The 19,433-nt window shown below is 43.7% G+C and overlaps 1 protein-coding gene across 3 annotated transcripts; it reads right to left on the bottom strand.

Annotated features, from left to right (window-relative positions):
* Nucleotides 1–1,009: 1,009 nt before the first annotated feature.
* si:ch211-195o20.7 (cytospin-A) lies at nucleotides 1,010–19,075 on the bottom strand. 3 transcript variants are annotated; one of them, XM_047341675.1, is made up of 12 exons: nucleotides 18,699–19,075; nucleotides 18,051–18,175; nucleotides 14,056–14,673; nucleotides 13,771–13,823; nucleotides 6,126–6,670; nucleotides 5,727–5,820; nucleotides 5,562–5,628; nucleotides 4,243–4,303; nucleotides 3,829–3,943; nucleotides 3,370–3,486; nucleotides 3,230–3,289; nucleotides 1,010–3,106 (listed from the first exon to the last, which is right to left on the bottom strand). In XM_047341675.1, exons 2-12 carry the CDS (start codon nucleotides 18,088–18,090, stop codon nucleotides 3,017–3,019), a joined length of 1,860 nt encoding a protein of 619 aa, XP_047197631.1. In that variant the 5' UTR covers nucleotides 18,091–18,175; nucleotides 18,699–19,075; the 3' UTR covers nucleotides 1,010–3,016. The 3 variants fall into 3 exon arrangements, with proteins under 3 accessions (XP_047197631.1, XP_035024849.2, XP_035024848.2); XM_035168958.2 differs by having other exon boundaries at nucleotides 3,829–3,925; nucleotides 18,699–19,074; XM_035168957.2 differs by lacking the exons at nucleotides 18,051–18,175; nucleotides 18,699–19,075 and adding an exon at nucleotides 15,886–15,941.
* Between the last annotated feature and the right edge of the window lie 358 nt (nucleotides 19,076–19,433).

Raw genomic sequence — 19,433 nt, 5'->3', positions numbered from 1 at the left:
TTCCGTTCCCCCTTCTCCGTTGCACGTCCTCCAACTTTCGGAACTGACGGGCCACCACGAGCTCGGCAAGTTCAACTGACCTGGACTCCTCCTCCTGTCCCCACACCGGTGTCCCTCATATGCTCACACACCCACCAGCATGCATACTCATACCATCACACTTATAATTCTTTGTCACACACAATGGAGAAGTGGAGTTGGGGAGGGGGGGTGGTGTTCACACCAGCACATACTCTTTCACTCCTTTGCCCAGAGGGGAGCATCTCATCTGTCTATTCAGAGGACGACAATTCACAGGGCACTCCAAAGTACACAGAGATGCTCTGATGTTTCCATATAGTGGAAAGAAAATACATCGAGAACGCCAGGAGGAATCCAACTGTGACATGTGACCCAAGATCCACTCAGAGTTTAATCCCTGGCACGAAAACAGATGACGACATTTGAGTCGGTGTAGTTTTACTACTTTATGGCCCTTTCATTGGAAAATAAATCCATATAATCACAACTCAGCATTGTAATTAACAGGTTTGACATTTTTATTACCTTGTGGCCAACACAGGGGTCCAGGACAACAGAGAAGAGGGCTGATGATGAAGTTATGCACTGGGGCAAAATGTGGATCAGTTGCCAAACTGCAGTTAAATAAGTCCAAACCTTCTCTTTGCAATATTACAACAATTATTGGATTTAAATTCTCTTAAACTGAAAAATTAGAGATGCCATATCATTACACTGTTTCCTATTGTGACAGAAGAATACAGGTTATGCAGAGTTTGCACTAAAAACAGCAGCACAGAAGAGATCAGCTAAAGACACAGGCTAAATTCATTATTGCCTGTATTAACCCTCCCTCACCAGCAGGAGGAAGCAGACTCAAGGACAACTAATCACTTTAAAGCCAAGATTAAAACCAGAAGAGATGATGAGAGTTCTGATCATGCTCCAGTCTTTTCATTGTTTCTGGGAAATACTTGATCAGATGTCAAAAAACACCCACACATTGTCATTAGTTTCATATTAATACTTTATTTCTTTGGTATCATGTTTCTTTTTTCACATTAGTTACATATAAACAGGTTTTACAATAGATGGTGTATTTTGGCACGTACGACTTTGGCAACACACGCGGCATTAAACGTGTCATGACAGTACCTGGTGTTTAGTTTTTCAGCTCTTGTGAAATAAGATGTTTGGCGGGATGCAGCTGTAACATGAAATGGAAACTCTGCCTGTGTGTGTGTGTATTTTTTTGCTATGTGTCACGGCTGTCATGCACATCCCTGAGCACCAATGCAGCACTGGCACACTCATGATAACACGGAGGCATGATACTTGTTTTTTTTATTTCGATCACTGCCACACAGTCCCAGTGTTTTCCTGTGAGAAAACATCGACTGCCATTCACAAAGAAAAAACTGACTGGTCTGCAGCCTTGACACTGAACGCCCACCCAAGCTTTTCACACAGGTCTGTACTGTACATCATTACATTCTTACACCAAAAAAAAAAGTGCGGACAAAGTGCATATTTACAGAGTGCTAAACAGGTCCAGGAAACAAAGAGAGAGTCACATACAAGGTTAAAAAAAAGGCAAGGTTGAACATATCTGATGAAAGTCACAATGTGATAAAGTTTCTGCCAGTGTGGAGACGTTTACAGCACCTCGTTCTGTTTACACAACCTTTCTCCAAGAGCTACTATCAAAAAAGATCAACATATCTTCTATAACGGTGGTCAATGATAAGCTTTATTTTGAAAGCTGCATTATGCAACTCTTTGCATTTTGCTTATCTCAAAACTTTTCGCTCAAATGGATAAACTGCGCACTTGGACTGTATCCGAAGTTTTCGGACTACTCACAGATGTGTGTGAAATGTCAGCTGGTTAAGGATATGAAACATACAGGCAGGTAAACAACAACAAAAAATGTATTATTGACTGTGGAGTCAATGTGACTTCCACTGCCTCGACCTGGTCAGAGACAAATACTGTAACAGGACGACGTGTCTTCACTTCCTCCAACTATCCAGGAATGAGGAGAAAATATCCCAGATGGGAATACCACCTTCTTACACATTTGGAGTCAGAGTCTGCACAATAGTGATCGGGGGATGGCACCGCAACAGTGAGGTCCCTTCAATACTCAGCTGTCAATCACGACATTTAACCTCTTTCACTATCTTAAATTGATAGAAACCATCTTTAAGAAAAGTTGTATGTGGCTTCTTTAGTTAGGTTCATGTCCCATCCCCTAACATGGAAGAGGCAAGATATTTGACCGATACTTCAGGCAGCCACCAAGTGGTGATAGAGATCTATTGGCTTCACTTTAGGGGAGCAGTCATGTTGTCCATCTTTAGTTTATGGTCAGGGAGCGTTTCCACATGACAGCAAAAAAAGCCAAAGCGAACTTCAACCCACAGGAACAAAATCGATATTAAGAAATATTTATAATTTCTTAAATATAATTTTTTAACTATTATGTTTTCAAGATTAAGCCTTTATCAGGTACCTATATACCACATATTATTTTCCCAATTTACTTATCAAATAAGTTTTTAGCAAAAGGACAAAACAAGGATTTTCCTCATGTGTTACTAACACATCTGCTTAGCTGTGAAATGTTTAGATTGTACGTAAACTCACTTATTCAGTAAATATGTGAAATCCAATGTGCTAGAATCTTCCACACCCTCATTCCTGCCTGAGCCAGCGTTTGTAAAGTCACATTAAATATGAAAGGAAACGACCCAAGTGGGAAAAGCTGACGTCAGCGTTTACGTCCTTTGGTTGCGACGGCTTTGAGTCATAGATATTGGAGTTTCTAACAAATCCTGCACTGCATGTCAAGCAAAATCCTATTTCACGTCAAAAAGTTGCAAATTGCAGCTTTAAATGAATTTTTTTTCATACAGAACTGTTTCTCCAGTTTCCTGACACGAATGATGGAGACATCGTCATAACAACATGATGGGTTTCCTTTGCCGTGTCCTGTCAGTACCTCTGTCAGCAGTCACATCTCGAAGTGACGGTACATGCTCTCCACGTAGCTCAGCACCCTCTGCCAGTCAGGACCCCCTGCTCTCAGCATCTCCTCTACTGTCTGTCAAACAAAGATTTCAAATAGCTTTATAAAAACCAACCTTTCATCTGTCACTGAAACAAGTCAGATGAGGCTTTGCCCGGGAAATGGTTTGTTGTATTTGTAAAGTACACAGAGGCGTACCAGGGTTTGTGCAATCCCAACAGTCTCTCCTGTTTTGAATGCCAGACCGAGGTTCTCCCTCTGCAAAGAAAAAGAATGAATCGATAAGTTGAACGCCATTAATCACTGGGTGGTATGCGTTTCACGGGCACAGCTCGCACCTTGTTCTCTGGAGTGAGGCTGCTGTAGGGGACGTGTGAGGGGAGGTAGGTGTGGTAGACGGCGCAGAAGGCGAGGCCGTCGGCCCAGCTGCTGCTGAAGTTGGTGATGTCAATATTCTGCAAGGAAAGATAGAAAGATTGAATGAGAGGACATAGGAGACGGAGCTTTGGTAAGTAAGCAATTACTCTTCAGGGAAAAACTTCAAACATGATTGTATTGCCTTGTATTGTATTGTCAGTATGATAGTATAGACTTTAATTCCTACACGACACTAATTTGACATATTTTCAGATATTTGTTTCTTTAGACGAAATTTTCAGATATCATTACAATAACAGGAGCAAGTGCTTGGTGCCCTTTTATTTAATCTACATAAAATATGATGGGAATTTTACATCAAATATAATCTAGTTCATCTTTAAGAAAGACTTTAGGAAAGACTTGTTGTGGATGATTACCTTGTAGCCCTGGGTTCGGCTCTGACACCAGCGGAGCAGCGAGTTTCTCTTGGAGCCTCCATGGCGACGCAGCAGCAGGTTGAAACCATCCTGGGACCTGACAACAGGACACAAACTACTGACGACCTCAGATTTATATGTTAACAATAAAATAGTGTTGCTATAAGTTTAGATTTTGTGGTGGTATTAAAAAAAAGCTCTTGTCACATGGTTGACCCGTTTATCGAAAGAGAAACTTAATTAACAGATTGATTCAAGTGGTGTTTTGGCCCCAATATTGACTTCAACAGAAAAACATGACTAATTAGTTTTACACAGGGTGTAGCAATTAGGTGTGTGTGTGTGTGTGTGTGTGTGTGTGTGTGTGTGTGTGTGTGTGTGTGTGTGTGTGTGTGTGTGTGTGTGTGTCCTCACTTGGTGGGAGGTAACTCGGTGAGGGCAGAGTTGTACTTGTTTAGAGACTCCTCACGTTTCCCTGCAAAGACGAGCAACAATACTGCATTACCTAACACCAAGTCATGGGTATGAACAAGCTGAAAGGAGAGGCGTTAGTTATACAACCCGTGACCCATCGACATGCTTACATTCATTTGTTTGCCACTTGGGGGCAGTGAAACAAGCTGTAAACAATATCACTGTATAAAGACTAATGCCAAACATGTTAAATAAAAATGCTCTTTAAATACGAGTTTATCAGAACCTTTACACTGATAATAATAATATAAGAGCTGTGAGTAATGTTGTGAACCATGAAAAAACCAAAACAATAAGCTGAAAGATGCTAAACTGTTCTGTGGAATTAAGGGACAGAAATGAGTAACAGCTTCCTGCGGTTTCTTGTGTTTTATGTGCTTCCTCTTTCAACTCACACATACTCGTCATTGTTCAAATATGTGGATTAGATCATCTTTAAAAAGGTGCACGTGAGATGTGAAATGTGTGTTTATAATCAGTCTTTCTTAACCAAAATACATTGTGCACATCCTGATTTTCTACTGATTTGTAGAGCTGATTCAAAATATTGGAATGTTTTCCTTAATGTACTTAACTAGCAGTTCTCTTCTTCACTGCCTTTGTGGACACAGTCCCTCTACGCTTCTTTGAGCTTTATCGCCATCTACGCTCATTTAGCAGAATAGCATAAAACAATCAGCAACAGTATGTGTTTAATCTCCCACATCCTCAAGCATGTGTATGTACATCCATGTGTGTCGTCCGGCGCATTGTCCCGCTCATAAAATTGTTGCTCAATAGCACCTCTAATGGCCATAATCCCCTCAATGGAGTGCCTTTAAGGTGTAACAAGTTTCTCTCCCTGAAAGAAAAAAACGGAAGTTTCTCTCCCTGAAATTAAAAAAAAAATGCCTGTGATGTGCTGGGAGGTGAAAGGCACACCATCCCCCGGCCACCCACACACAGGTATCGTAAATACACACATAAAGCATATCAATTAACTTAATAAAGCTAAGTTATCTAGGTTGTCTAGCTATGAGAAACTTCAGAACCTTCAGAAGCAGCACACAAACATTTGCACCAGAGATGTCGTATGAACAAGAGGCTTCTCACCTCCGGAGTTTCCTAGAACCTGGCTAACCTGAGCCGTTTGAACCTCCATATGATTTAGTTTCCATATGTTTAAGTGTACAGCTCAAAAAACACATTTACTTGTGCAGTATCTCTACATACAAGCAATACTGTAAAACATTGCACACAATCATTTTGTACACACACACCTATGTCAGTGCTTGACTTGCTGTCTTGCGAATCCAGATTTTTTCGGCCCCTTATTTGCCCTGAGTTCTTGAAAACAAAAGAATTAATTCAAATTAGGTAAAAATCATGACATTGACAACAAACTGTTGCACAGACATTTTCAAGCTAAACATAAAATACGGCACCATGTTTGTGGGTCCCACTGTCGTGGCGCTGTTGGACTGGGATGTTCCATTCTGCATGGTGAGGTCTGTCGAGGCAGGTAACCTGGACAGGCTTCTGTAATATGACAAAACACAGTGAAGAGAATGCACACAATAAGCTAAACCAGCTGTTTTGGGTGGTATTTTTTCCTTAGACAGCTGTTTTACTCGGCTCCAGCTGTAAATTCAACTGTTCAAACTGTCCTCACGTGGCCCAGTTCATGCCTGTGGATCGATTGCAACACATTCATATGATTAAATGAAATGATTAAGATAGGAAATAGGCTTTGGTTAGAAATGTTTTAATTATTAATTTGCTGCAGAAGTAATATTTGTTTTATAAATCCTTTAAAAAGCACAAGGTCAAATAGTTCAACGCACCTTGATCTTTCTGTGGTTATCGTCCGTCGTGTCTCTGTGGGTCGCACCTCCTCTCCCCTCCTATCCTCATTGGTCACATTCCTCAGGTAACGTTTAGCCACGCCCTTACAGTCCGTTTTCGCATCCTCGCTTACGACATTCTTAGTCAGGTCCTTCTCGCTCCGTCTCTCCATCCCTTCTCGTCCCAGCCTGTACGACGTCCTCTCCGTGCCCCTCTGGGTTCCTTCTCTGCTCTCAACAGTGACGGTTGGTTCTGCGTTGGGCCTCTCTGGGGCCGGACACGGAGCCCGGGCCTCAGTTTTACCCTGAGCCTGGTTGACAGTTGACAGTCTCTGCCTGCTCTCCTTCAGCTCCCCCCTCACGGTGACAAGTTGCGTATCAGCCTCCTTCTGCCTCTGCTGGGCAGCAGCCAGCTCCCTCTCGACATCTGTGTGCGCCGTTCGGAGAGCCGTCAGCTCTTCCTCTGCCTCTGCTCTCAGGCGGTCCGCCACTGACACCGCCACCTGGAGGTCAGCCTGGAACTGCAGCCACTCCCCACGCTCTGTCTGGAAGGTAAACAGTGGGTGTGTTCACAAGATGCTGTAAAGGAACACAAACTGATTTCTGTAGTGGTTCACACTAGAGCTGCTTTCATGACATGCACTGAACTCTGCAGATCATCCGCATTTTCTCCGGCTGTGGTGTACGTCTGAATGCTAATGTCCGAGTGAGAGCCTCAGGATTATCTGCAAACTATCCATCTGGCCCCCTAGTATACCGCGAGCAAGTAGGGTGGTTGGGGGGGCTTTTGACGAATGGCCGACACAAAAATGAAAAAAAGAAAACAAATATCATAAAAACACAGATAGAAAACGCCGACTAAGCTGTCAAGAGAGTTTGTGGTGAAAAGAGCCTACGACAGTTCATATTCGAACTGTAATGATCGACTCAAACTCAAAACAAACAATCTAGACGGACATCGAACCATCTGAAATAGTTGAAGTAGTTACTAATAATAATAATAATAATAATAATAATAACAACTAGTACTAAATAGTTTGCCTGATGATCCAACATGATCCATGATGTTTTTCTAAGAAAGTGGAGCAAGCAAAGTCATCCTGAGCGGACAATCACACCAAAGCTCCTGAGAGGCAGCGTGTGTTCTACACCTTAAACGGAAAATTTAATGAACCAAGGTGATGGTTGTTTGTCGACTTTGTACCACGCAGCTGTCATCAACGTCAACTATCTGCGGGCTCACCAGTTTACCAACAGGGGTATTCAATATTTATGAACGAATTGCGTGTCGTGTAAAATTTGTTCAAACCAGATTTTTGGAAAAAAAAGTGTCCCTATTACAAATCAATAGACATCTTTTTATATAGAAATGCACTTATGTCATGAAAACCTCCAGTTAATGTTTTCAGTGAAATGATGCTGCTTTGCTCATTTTCTCCACTTTCTCCACAAAGTGATTAAAACTGGATCTCATCGTCAAAAGCAAACATGAACTGAACCCTCACAAGACAAGCAAACAAACAAACAAACAATTAAATATCTCATATCCTCATTAGGAAACTACAAGTTGAACAGAGGTGAGTGGCAAGCCTCAGCAAGCAGAGGAATGGAACTGGCAAGTCATTTCTCATGAGGTGTAAATGAATCATGAGCCAAAAAGGTTTTGCTCATGTCATCTAAAATCAAGTAACCAAGAATGCATTTTCAATTTTTAGGGTAAATAAAAGGACCCCTAACAAGCCCGGACACAGAGAGAAAACAGGATGAAGCAGCCGAGCCAAAGATGCATTGTGAAACTTCTGTGGTTACTGTTCTCCATTAGAAATGAGCCGCACTGGTTAGATGAAGAACTGACTCTGAAGCAGATTCTGTTTCAAGATGAAAAGCGAAAAATGGGCCGTTTTCATCCCTCAAGAGTATTATTGCCTCAGACAAGCACAAACACCAACCCAGACATCTAAAGACGCACTCGGAACCAGTGAAGCCAAGAGGTAAATGATGCCAGACCATTAAAGAAAGACTTTAAGAGACCATAATCATAAAATAGATAGAAGGAATATGAAAAAGCAAAAGAGAACAGGCAATAACAGTGGTTGTAATCACAGGGCGGTGGAGGAGGTTGGGGAGGGTTGGTAATTAGATGAAGAATGGATAGAGAGACGAGGAGGAGGCCCCGTCTGAGCCAAGTTGCTGCCTCATCTGACCAGTGACTTAAGACCACAGCTGGACCAAATTACACTGGATGTGCGCGCACACACACACACACACACAGTATCATATTCCCCCCTTCCTGTCCCACATGTGCACCTCTCTTATTCTTTTACCTCACCACCGAACCACATTGTTAAGTTTTCTCACACACATTCAGGGTAAGCTGGAGCAGACTGTCCCTGGAGACATGTGTCAAATGGTTAGTCTCTGTTGTATTTCTATATTAAGTAGTAAAAACTAAAGCACCCACTAGGACATGGAGGATCCTGTTATCACCGAGTCGTCGCTATCTGAGTGTGGACACTCCAACTGGAGCATGTCTGTTTAAGGAAACAGGAAGGGGCGCTCCTCAGTTCACACTGAGATAAGGGTGTGGACTGTCAGTCTTAAGACACACACTGTGTTTCAGTCCCTCAAGACCTGACCTAGTGGCCCACTGCAAGACCAGATGTGGTTCTCACTCACACACACACACACACACACACACACACACACACACACACACACACACACACACACACACACACACACACACACACACACACACACACACACACACACACACACACACACACACACACACACACAGAGAGAGAGAGAGACAGACACAGATACACTTGCCGTCTATAGTGTGGGTGCACATCTGATTTACAGAGTTCCTGGAAAGCGTCCAGCACACTTGGGGATTGTGTGTAGTGGGTACGTGAGAGTGTGTGTGTGTGTTCGAACCATCTGTCCCTAGTTCACCTCCACACCCAGTCTTTCGAACACATACTTGGGGAAACATCGCTCTGTAATGGCTCCTCTCTCCAGCTTTCCTGCAGTGTGTGCTTTCAAAAAATGGTTGAAAACCCTCTTATGACTATTGAGAGGCTTTTCACTCCCTCTATAGCAGTCACACACATGTACAGTACAAAACGGCTAAGATTCCCACTGAATGGCCACTGAAAGATAACTTCAGAGAGCCTAGAAATTGCATAAATGCCCTCGGACATCGAAGAAGATTCCCGAGATACTGCCATTTACTGTGCAGAGCAAATTCAACACAATACACAAGGATATATGCACAAGCACTCCTATAGGGCCCATATTGTAAGTAAGTTATAGCACCTTTCGTGAGCAGAGACGTCACAAAGTGCTTTACATGGTAAAATAAGCATATGCAATGCAATATTATTAGTGTGTGTGGAAACTTTTGTAACTGTATCTCAATCCGAGTGTGTGTATCAGCTTTTCAAATGTGTACTGAGCTTGTATTGTGATTTGTACACGTGTAGACAAATCTGCAAATGCGTGCATGGATCTGCAAATATTTACACAAATCTATAAATGTAGACAATGTCCTCCAACTACGAATCATAAACTAAACTCTCCCTCTGCATGTGAGCAGCCTCCACATACACGGCATTTTTTAAGTCTGGTTCGCTGGAGCAGCCAAGCGAGGAGAAGAGGGACAACCTGGAGATCATTCCTGGAAATCTCCGGCAGCGCTCACCTGGAACTGATTCCAAAAAAGCCGCGCACTGAGATGGACCAAATCTCCACGAGGGAGCATGAATCTGACGTGCCATCCACCACTCCGCCATGAATGGGCGTGTTTTCATTTTTGTTGGTTAGGACAATTGAAGACTGGCGGTGCACATAAGCGCAGACAGATGGTGCGTTGGATAACATCCTTTGCTGCACATTGGGCAATAATGTGTCTTTGTTTTTTTTTATTTAGTTTTACCTACAGTACATCAGAAATACATCGTGACTGCTGGATAAACATGGAGCGATTGGGAAAGTGTGGATCAAGACAGATGAAGAGGCGTGGGGGGGGGGAGAGGCTGATAGAATGTGCCTGGAAGAATAATGTCTACTTGAATTACATGGAAAAGGAAGGAGGTCAGAGCTGAAGAAAAAAAAAGAAGCTTAAATGCTCAAGTTGGGGTCAGACAAAAAGACAAATGGAAGTGGAAGAATGGAGTAGGTGGGGGAGGGAGTGATGGGAAGATAGAGGGAGGAAGGGGGGAGAATGAGGAGGAGGAGTGGAGCAGTGTAGCGAAAGTTGAAGGGTAATTGTTTTGAGTTCTTGAGCTCGGAGAGGAGCGGTCAGCTCTCTAATGGAGAAAGAATGAGGGAACGAAGAGAGAGAGGCACGGCGAGGGTAGGAGGGCGGGATGGGAGGGGGGGAGGCGTCCCTGCAAAGCAAAAACCAACTGTACTCGCCAGGACTTTCAAAGCATGCGTTCTGGTTTTTTGAGAGTCTTGTGTCCAAAGTGGAGCACGCACACACATACACAACAGCACACGGTCAGCCAGTCACTTCAAGCTGCAGCGCTCCACCCGCAAACCCCCCTCCACCCCACACAGCACAAAAACAAAACAAGTTTTGTCTCCCGAACAGCCGAATGTGAACCCCCCCTCCTCCACATTCAGTCATTCAGTCAGGAGCTTCAGCTTCTATCGCTCTGCAGAGGGCCCGTGTAAACACAGTGTTGGATTGCCCGTGATTTTATACCTCTCAGCACGCCACAGTTCTCTCTGAGGTTTATCTGGCAAAGGCCCATAGCTCCAAGGTCCTCTCGGAGATGTGGGAAAGTGAAGGCGAGTGAGAGAAAAGATACACAAGGAGCAGGATATCGAGTGGAGAAACCATGGAGGACAAGTTGTGCGTCAAATTAGAAAGCTTACTAAAAATAATTCAAATTCTAATACATGGCAAAATAAAAGAACGTGAACTGCAGATGATATTCCAGCTGTTGTAATATGTGGCAGACCTGGAGGAAGCCGGGAGCCTCTGGCTTACAATACTCATAAGGGAGGGTCAGGAATTGGAAGCAACGACTAACAGGAAATTACCACAGAATATCACCATCCTCAGAAGAGCAAGTAACGCCCCAGCATTTGGACTGAAGTGTGTGTGTTTTTTTTTAAAGAATTTGTATTCTTATTGGCTTATCCAACTTTAGGCTTGGGACGTAATAACGGGAAAGTCCTAACTTTCAAGTTTCAATATTTATCTCTTGAGATGATGCACAGAGATGATTCATTCATTAACAAAACATCAGTTTCAAGCAGACAAGTTCAGATTAAACTTATTTAAAGTGCAAAATATATAAATAAAATGAAATAAGTAAATATTTGCTGGAACATATACAAAGATATAAAACACTATGATGCAAAAAAAACAACAGCTGCCCTTGAGGATATCATACATTTACTGAGTCACACTGATCCCTTATAGAAGTATTGCAGTTACGAATATATATATATATATATATATATCATATAAAGGTAGTTGAACTGTAAACATCTGAGCAGTGCGATGCAGATGTGACAAAGTAAAATACAGTCGTACAGATGGTCACACAGGTGGGTTCACAGCTCTGATGCCCCACAGTTTGCACATTGAGGATGTGACTGTTGAAAGTGTTGTGTCCAGCTCCACTGTTTTCACATCATAGCGAGGAAAGGAAAACAAGAATTAACCACCATCAACATGTGGCTGCTTGTCTTGAAGTTGCCGATGTTCCAGATGATGGTTCATTGTTTGCGAAGTGATCCTCAATCTTCCACCTGTAGGCCCATTCAGCCTCCCGCCTGATGCTTCTCTTCAGATTGGCTCAAGCAGCACGCTGAACCTGAAGAAGGTGTTCAAGTCCTTGAGGAAAGTTTTCACCTCCTCAACACAGTTCTGTGTGTAGGGGAGAACAGTTGAAGTGTTCTCCTCCAAATCCTCATCCTCTAAGAAAAATCCCAATTTGTTGTTTCAAAGCAACATGCCTCAGTCCGTATCTCAACTTCTTCTTTTTAGAGACATTTGTAATATGTCTTGATGTAGTGGAAACTTCCTTTTTAAACCTTTAACAAGGAAAGCAACAGGTGTCCTGCAGATGTTCAAGAATCAACTTCTCCCTTCACAAGGAGGCTCCATAGGCACCAATCTGTGATCAGCTTTAAGACACTTGAACAGAAGGTGATCTGAGGGATTTTCCTCTTTTGGACCCCTCAGCAGAATCACAGGACAGGAAGACCTCAATTAGCAGAGCTGGACCTCCCAGAGGGGCCGAGCGGGGCCCATTCCAGAGCTGTTTAGGTGTCATCTCCTGGAACACTACGGTGACTTATGTATAATTGGTGTGTGACTTCCTGTTTACATTGCTATAATTATCCTCTTCAATCTTTCAACTGTTTTGGTTTTTCTCATGTGTGGAAAAGTAGGAGCAGATATGAAGAAGGTGCATTCCAGGCAGAAATGCAAAGTGAACAAGATGAGCCTCATAAGTAAAAAAAAATAAGAAAACTAGTAAGACTATATAACAGCCGGTGCACTATCATTTCAAACCACGGCTGCCTGTACTTCCTGTTGTCAGCACTAAAATACACAGCTCAGCTCATCAAAAGAAAATAATATATATAAATTATTTTTTGATTTGCAGAGGAAGAAGTGTTTCCCAGAGACATGGCATCAGGGAGATAGTCTGGATCCCCTCGTTACTAACAGCAGTTTCAGGCTCAGGCGGACAGGATGGAACATTTCTGCAGCCCAGACACTGATCTATTAGCTGTGGGGAGTTTTCATGCACCATCCTGGATTGTTGTCGACATCTGCACCGGCTGTATGCTCACGTAAAGAGGCCTCTGTTAAGAGACTCTACTGTGCGCATCTTCTGTTGTTATACTGTTTCATGTAGTCACACTGTGAACCAGAGAAGCCTCACAAGCACAGTATTGTTTTCACCCCGGTCTGTCTGTGTGCGTCTCCAGACGATCAACTTTTGGAGCTGATCAGTCAAAAGTCAACTAAAATTGACAACCGAAAAAGTGACAACATGAAGAAGTCACAAAGAAGAAGTCAGAAAGTGACGTCATGCGTAGTTCAAACATGCGTTTTTGATGTATTTCTGTCTTCTATAGGGCTATAGACACAACTTAAAGCTTAAATAGATCCAAAAATAATCATGATCATATGACAATAATGATGTCATACAGTACAGTAACAAATCATTCATCATCATCATATAATGACGTCTTCATTATAAAAGGCCATTATTACAATATGGAGAAGTGAGCATTACCTGATTGTGTGTATGCAGCACACAAGCAGCGCATGTGTTGCTCCTCCAATGATTTTATTGTTTGACTTACTCCTACTTTTCAAACTGTGTGTTATGAAATGATAACACAGTAATTACCCTTCAGGGGTCGTTCAAGGTTTTCTGATTCAGTTGTCGTGCCAGTTGTCAACTTTCATACAAAAGCCATGGAATTAATTGGGGAGCAGGACTGTGGCCTAGTTACAGTTGCCAAGCCAAAACTGAATAATTACAGTTCAAGGGAGTGGTTTCACCAACTGTCACTTACTATAAGTATCATACTGAGTAGCCAGCACAAACAAGTGGTAGAAGAGAAACTGTCCAGAATGTATTTAAGATGGAGCACACCTCACCTGCAAAGTGCTCTTCAAAGTCTTCACTTCTGCCAGGAGCTGCTGCAGTATCTCTGAAGGAAGGAAACAGAAATGTCATAAGACATCACATGCATATCAAACACTAAAAATAAATGTCAAGGAAATAAACCTGCCCTTCTCAGAATGGGGAAACGGTAAGCCCACAATGAAATGAAAAGTTTAAGTGTTCAAACAATAACTCGACAGGCCTGAATATTATTTATATGTGGTATTTTAAGTGTATTTTAATTTAAATACTAGTAGTATAACATATATCTCTCTTACCATCTGTGTCCGTGGCCTGATCGTGACTGTCGGTGATACCCAGTGATGTCCGACACTCCTCCAGCAGCTTTCCCCTTTCCTCAGCCTGGCCGTCCCCAGATTCAAGACCCAGCAGCAAAGACTGACTCAGACCACTGTCCCTTTCCCTCCAGGTCAGTCCTGAGGAACTGCCCACCACAGGTGAGGCACTACACAGAGAAGAGGGGCTTTTTGTGGGGCTGAAAACCACAGTCTTCCCCTGGGAGCCCGGAGTCCGAGGCGTAGAGGTAGGAGGACCCCCGTTCCTCCCCACAGCCGCTGGCGCTTTAACCACAGCAGCTCCAGGCTTGTTGTTGTGCACCGGGCTGACTCCAGGGCCAGTGGCTGAGCTGTTTGAGCTGACCGACGAGTTAGACCTCCAATTAGGAACCGGAATGAATTTGCTGGGAGTGGTCGGCGTGGTGGTGGTGGTGGGCTGTGATTTCTTCCCAATTGGTGTGATGACTGGGACTGGAGGTGGAGGTGAAAGTGGGGCAGCGAGGGAAGAGTGAGGCGTGGTGGCGTGGAGGAGTTGGGGGACGGCAGGAAGGTCATTCTGCGGAGAAGTAGGAGGAGTGTGGAAACTCTCCCCATGGGCCCCTGAGGAAGAGAAACATTCAATTCAGACAAAATAAAAAAAGTACATGTTTAAAGACCCCCCCCCAGTCAAGACATTAAGATTTTACACTTCAAAGGTTACTACTGGATACAAACTGTCTCCTTCAATGAAACATTTTATTTTCCTTGTATATGCACTGGAGGATATTTCAGTTTTTCTTTCCTGTAGTGTGTTATACAGGTTTTTTTTTTACCTCAAAGCAGGTTGTGTTTTCATTTAGATTGTCTTTTGTTTGTTAATCAACTGGAAAGATTTCCACAAAACTTGGTGGACGGATGTGGTACAGGGCGGGAAAGACAGAATATCCGATATATCCAGATCTGAATAAATTGGCAGATCCAGGAATTTAGTTTCACTTTTTCTGCAGCGTTTCCCTCAAAATTCGTTCAATCTGCAGCGTTAGCAGGTTCGCGCGTTCGTGAACGTCGCTCTCATGTGCAACAGAATCTTTGTGACAGATACACACAACAAAAAGTGAAAGACAAGTTCTCATGTGAGAGAGAGAGAATTGCTTTGCATGCCACTTGCAGCTGAAACTTGAGATCTAGCTGCTGTCTGACTGTCGTGTGACATCACGATACCCCACACTGGCTCTACACACACCGCTGCTGGTCTGGAACGCCCCCTGACGAAGCCAGGGCTGCGTTCAGCCTGGACAAAACAGACTTGTTTATTTAAACTATAGAACCCTCTGAGGTAGATGACATGGGTGTGGAGTTTACCCAGAGTTTGCCTTTCAGACATGCACAATGCATTTTGAGGTTTGTCTGCACGGACGTGTTCACAACAGCAACAAATCATCTGTTGTTCAGGCGAGAGGTGGAGCAGCAGGGTGTAGCAGGGTGCAGCAGACAGAGACAGGAGGTGACGTATTAACTCTGCTGCGTGGATCATGTGATCATGTTTACAGCCCCCACGACAACATCGTCAGCTCTAATCACGACAAACTCTCTTGGCATCTTCGTCAGGTGTCTTCTACGTGTGTCACCGCTTTCTCACCAGGAGATATTTGTTTTTTTCATTTTTGTGTCTGTCGAGTGTTAGAAGCATCATCAACCCCCCCCCACTAGCTCACTTTGAATTCAGGGGAGGATCCTCTGCTGTGTTCACACATCGACCTCTCCTGGATTTCTACTGACTGTATTCTAGGAGGTCAGGCGGATAAAGTCTGTAGAAACTAAGAAGTGTCTCACTTTGACATTTGCGTTCACACATGCACCTCCTCCGGGGTCAATAAGGAGGATCTGCGGAGTCCAGTGCATATCTGAAAAAAAACACCCATCAAATGAGAGAAAACACCCATTACAGTCTGTTGCACACTGTATCGAGCGAACATGTCGTTCAAGCTGATCCTGCAGTGAGACGATGCAAAACCTTTATGAGATCAAACGTGCCACAGGTAAAGCGACAGCAGCATATTTCCTACAAGCACTGGAAGCGGTTGACCGATAACAATGGAGCGGGCCAGCTGACCAATCAGAGCAGCCTGGGCTTTATCGGGAGGGTGTCCTTAAAGAGACAGGAGCTAAAACCAAGTGTTTCATACGGAGGCTGAATAGAGGAGCTGCAGCAAAGGACAGTGTGAGAAAGGTGATGTGTTTTCGGACCATAAGAGCATGTAATCCTTTTCAAGTTGAATTCAAACTATGAACCTGAATATGAGCATCATGTGTCTCCTTTAAGTTTCCACATGACTCCATATCACGCTCGTCATAAGCGGAGATCCAAGTCGAGAATCCTCCTTCAGCAGATGAGTGAACAAAGCTTTCTAGTGTCACATTCATCATTCTGCACAGTGAAGCTCAGATATTCAAGTGAGAACAAGGGAAAACCTTTTCTTTAAGTGGACGGGTTCAGAGCAACTGAAAGAGACACTGACTAACCAACTAAATCATGGACAGAATGCCGGCAGAGGAAAGTCGTGCGGTCACTCATATGGCATGTTGTCCCTGAAAACACATTTCAGTGAGGTGACCGGGACAACAGGGCCCTCATTGGCCAGCGGACATCCAGACCGACCATGCCCCTGAAGACGCTTTGACAGAAACATTCCTCTTGGACTGCTCATCCTCAGTGTTGCTGCAATGCTCATTCTTCACATTTAGGTACACTCACATACTCAGAGGACAAATGTTCCATGTCCCAGCAGTGAGCTGCAGCTCACTGCTGGGACATTTTGGCTCAGCGCTCCTTTAAACTCAGAAATGATGGGAACTAGTGGATATCACGTCTCCTCCCTCTCTTTCCTCCTTTACCTTGTTTGGACAAAACTGCTCGAAAGATGAATGTACTTTTTTTTTTCTAGTGTTCTAAGAGCAGCAGCCAAACATTTGCAAAGTTACGCACCACCGACTGTGAGGTCCAATCACTAGGAAAAGAAAGACAGGGCTGTCTAATAACTTTCTCATGTCTCCCCTGATTTTTGTTTCTTCATTCCAAACCTTAATGTGCTTGTCCAACCATGGGTGGCAGATTGACTGAATGACTCTGTGTGTGTGTGTGTGTGTGTGTGTGTGTGTGTGTGTGTGTCAGAGAGCATTAGGCTTCCCATGATTAATCCGTTGCCCTTGTGCTGAGCCGGGGAATTCTGCCGATTCATCACAGCTGGCCCGGCGGGGCCTGAACGAATCACACGGGGACGCGAGGAGAATGACCACTGACTGAGCAGCACACAGGAAGCCTGCCAGGAGTCCGCCTGCCGCTCAGCATGCACACACACACACGCAAACGCATAGAGAGTCATTCCGCCTGTTTCTCCTTTTGTTGCCTCGTATTTCCTGATTGCCCCTTATCCAACCTCTCCTCTCTTTTTAAGGAATTTTCCTGTACTACGCTCACTCCTCCTGTATCTCTCTTCTTTTATCTCTCCACTATAACTACTACATGAATCAGAGCCTTGAGGTGTGCTGGCTTTATTCTCAAAGAACACACACAAACACACACAAACTGTCAGTCCTCTGTGTGTGGTGCCAAATCTTTTAGAAATTCAGTTCACAATTCTGATGAAGAGCAAAGAATATTCAAAGGACGTGATTTGACCGGAACAAGAGAGCTTGTTATTGAAATAGGATTCATAAGGGTATGTACATGTGTTTGAGGTCCAGGTATTGCCAATGTTGTGGGGACCTAAATCTGTTTACACAGTCACATTATGGGGACTTATTTACCTTATGAAGACAAAAGGTAGTAATAACTTAAATCATTTCATTTTAAGGTGGTAGGATAAGGATCAGTTTAGGTTACTTACATTGAGGGTTAGGCAAGTAGTAACAATTGTTAAGGTTTGAGTAAGTCTCCAGGAAATCAAGTCAATGGAATGTGTGTGTGTGTGTGTGTGTGTGTGTATCCATCCACGTACCTGTGGGTCCATGGCCTTCCTTGCTGGAGAAGTTGCCCATAATGCTGCAGCGATGGGGTTTGGGCCCCCGGTGCAGCCCTGCGGTGTTTGCTGCTTGTTTCCCCTCAGTCCACACCGAAATGACACTGTGGAGGTTACACACACACACACACACACACACACACACGGTTATCCAGTTGAGAAGCAATTCAGTGGCTGCAGCTCCGATTCTCCAAACATTCAGCCAGCTCCGGAAAATCATTTGAATGTTAAGAAAATCAGTGTGTTTTGCACAGTGAGGCTGAAACAGGAGACTGAGCTTACACCACATGTGCCAAACAAAGTGTTGTCATGTCAGGTTTAAATACAATCCGAAAACTCAACACGAGAAATGCGTCCAAATCAACAGAGAAGCAGCAAATTACGCGCAATCTAAACCACAAAGTAGTCCAAGTTAGCGAAACTCATTTGATACACGTTGGCATTTTTGTTAAACAAAAGAAAACGTCCAAAACGCTTCTGATAAAAGCGTCAAAAAGTTTTGACGCGCGATCAAACTTGCAATGCGCATAAAACATGTTTGGAAAAGTACTTTTGCGCAGACTACGCTAAAACCTGCGCTTTTAAAATGAAGCTGAACGTTTAAAAAAACAAACATTGGATACAAACCGCTGAAGGAAGACAAATAAAGATCCAAACGATCCGCTGTGAGTTTGGTGAACTCTTCTTCTCCACGCTTTGCTTCCTCCGGCGCAGCCGAGCGCACAGTGCTGCCTCTCCACTGGGGAGAGGGGGAGAGGGGCGAGGAGCAGCCGGAACAGACCAGTGCTGCTGCTGCTGCTTTCACTGGGAACTAAGTTTAACAAACACCCGCTGGATTCAGCCTCTAAAACAAATATATAAACACGGATCAAAGCGATGAAGTCTGGTTTTAACAGAAGGGAATGAAGAACAAAACGGATGAGCGATGGCTGCTGGGTGTGTCCACTGGAGGGCGCAGTTACGCTGCGTCAGGAGGAACCTGTTGCCTTCTCACCAAACCTCCCTCATGGAGTCTGTGAGGCTGTTGACCCTCTGACCTGCTGGTTGAATATCAACTTTGAATTATCTACATTCCATTTAAACCGACTCATTCCATCGCTGCTGCTCTGATTTTATTTAATTCTGCCGTAAACAACACAAACACAGCACGCTCCTTCCATTTCCTTCCATTAAATCTTCTTAATCCTGTTTTTGTAAACTCTGATGGTCGCCCACCCTGAGCTCTGCCAGAGGTTTGTTCCCATCTCCCATGTTCGCTCATTGTGGGAACTGTTGGATTCCTCTCTTTCATATTGTCAAGTCTCAACCTCACTGTGTAAAGTGCCTTGTTGTTATTTCACACTATTTGTGCACACATGTGAG

Source organism: Hippoglossus stenolepis, chromosome 10 (assembly GCF_022539355.2).
Source record: "Hippoglossus stenolepis isolate QCI-W04-F060 chromosome 10, HSTE1.2, whole genome shotgun sequence".
Taxonomy (NCBI): Eukaryota; Metazoa; Chordata; class Actinopteri; order Pleuronectiformes; family Pleuronectidae; genus Hippoglossus; species Hippoglossus stenolepis.
Note: the sequence above shows the minus strand (reverse complement) of the source record. Positions and strands in the feature narration are given on the sequence as shown.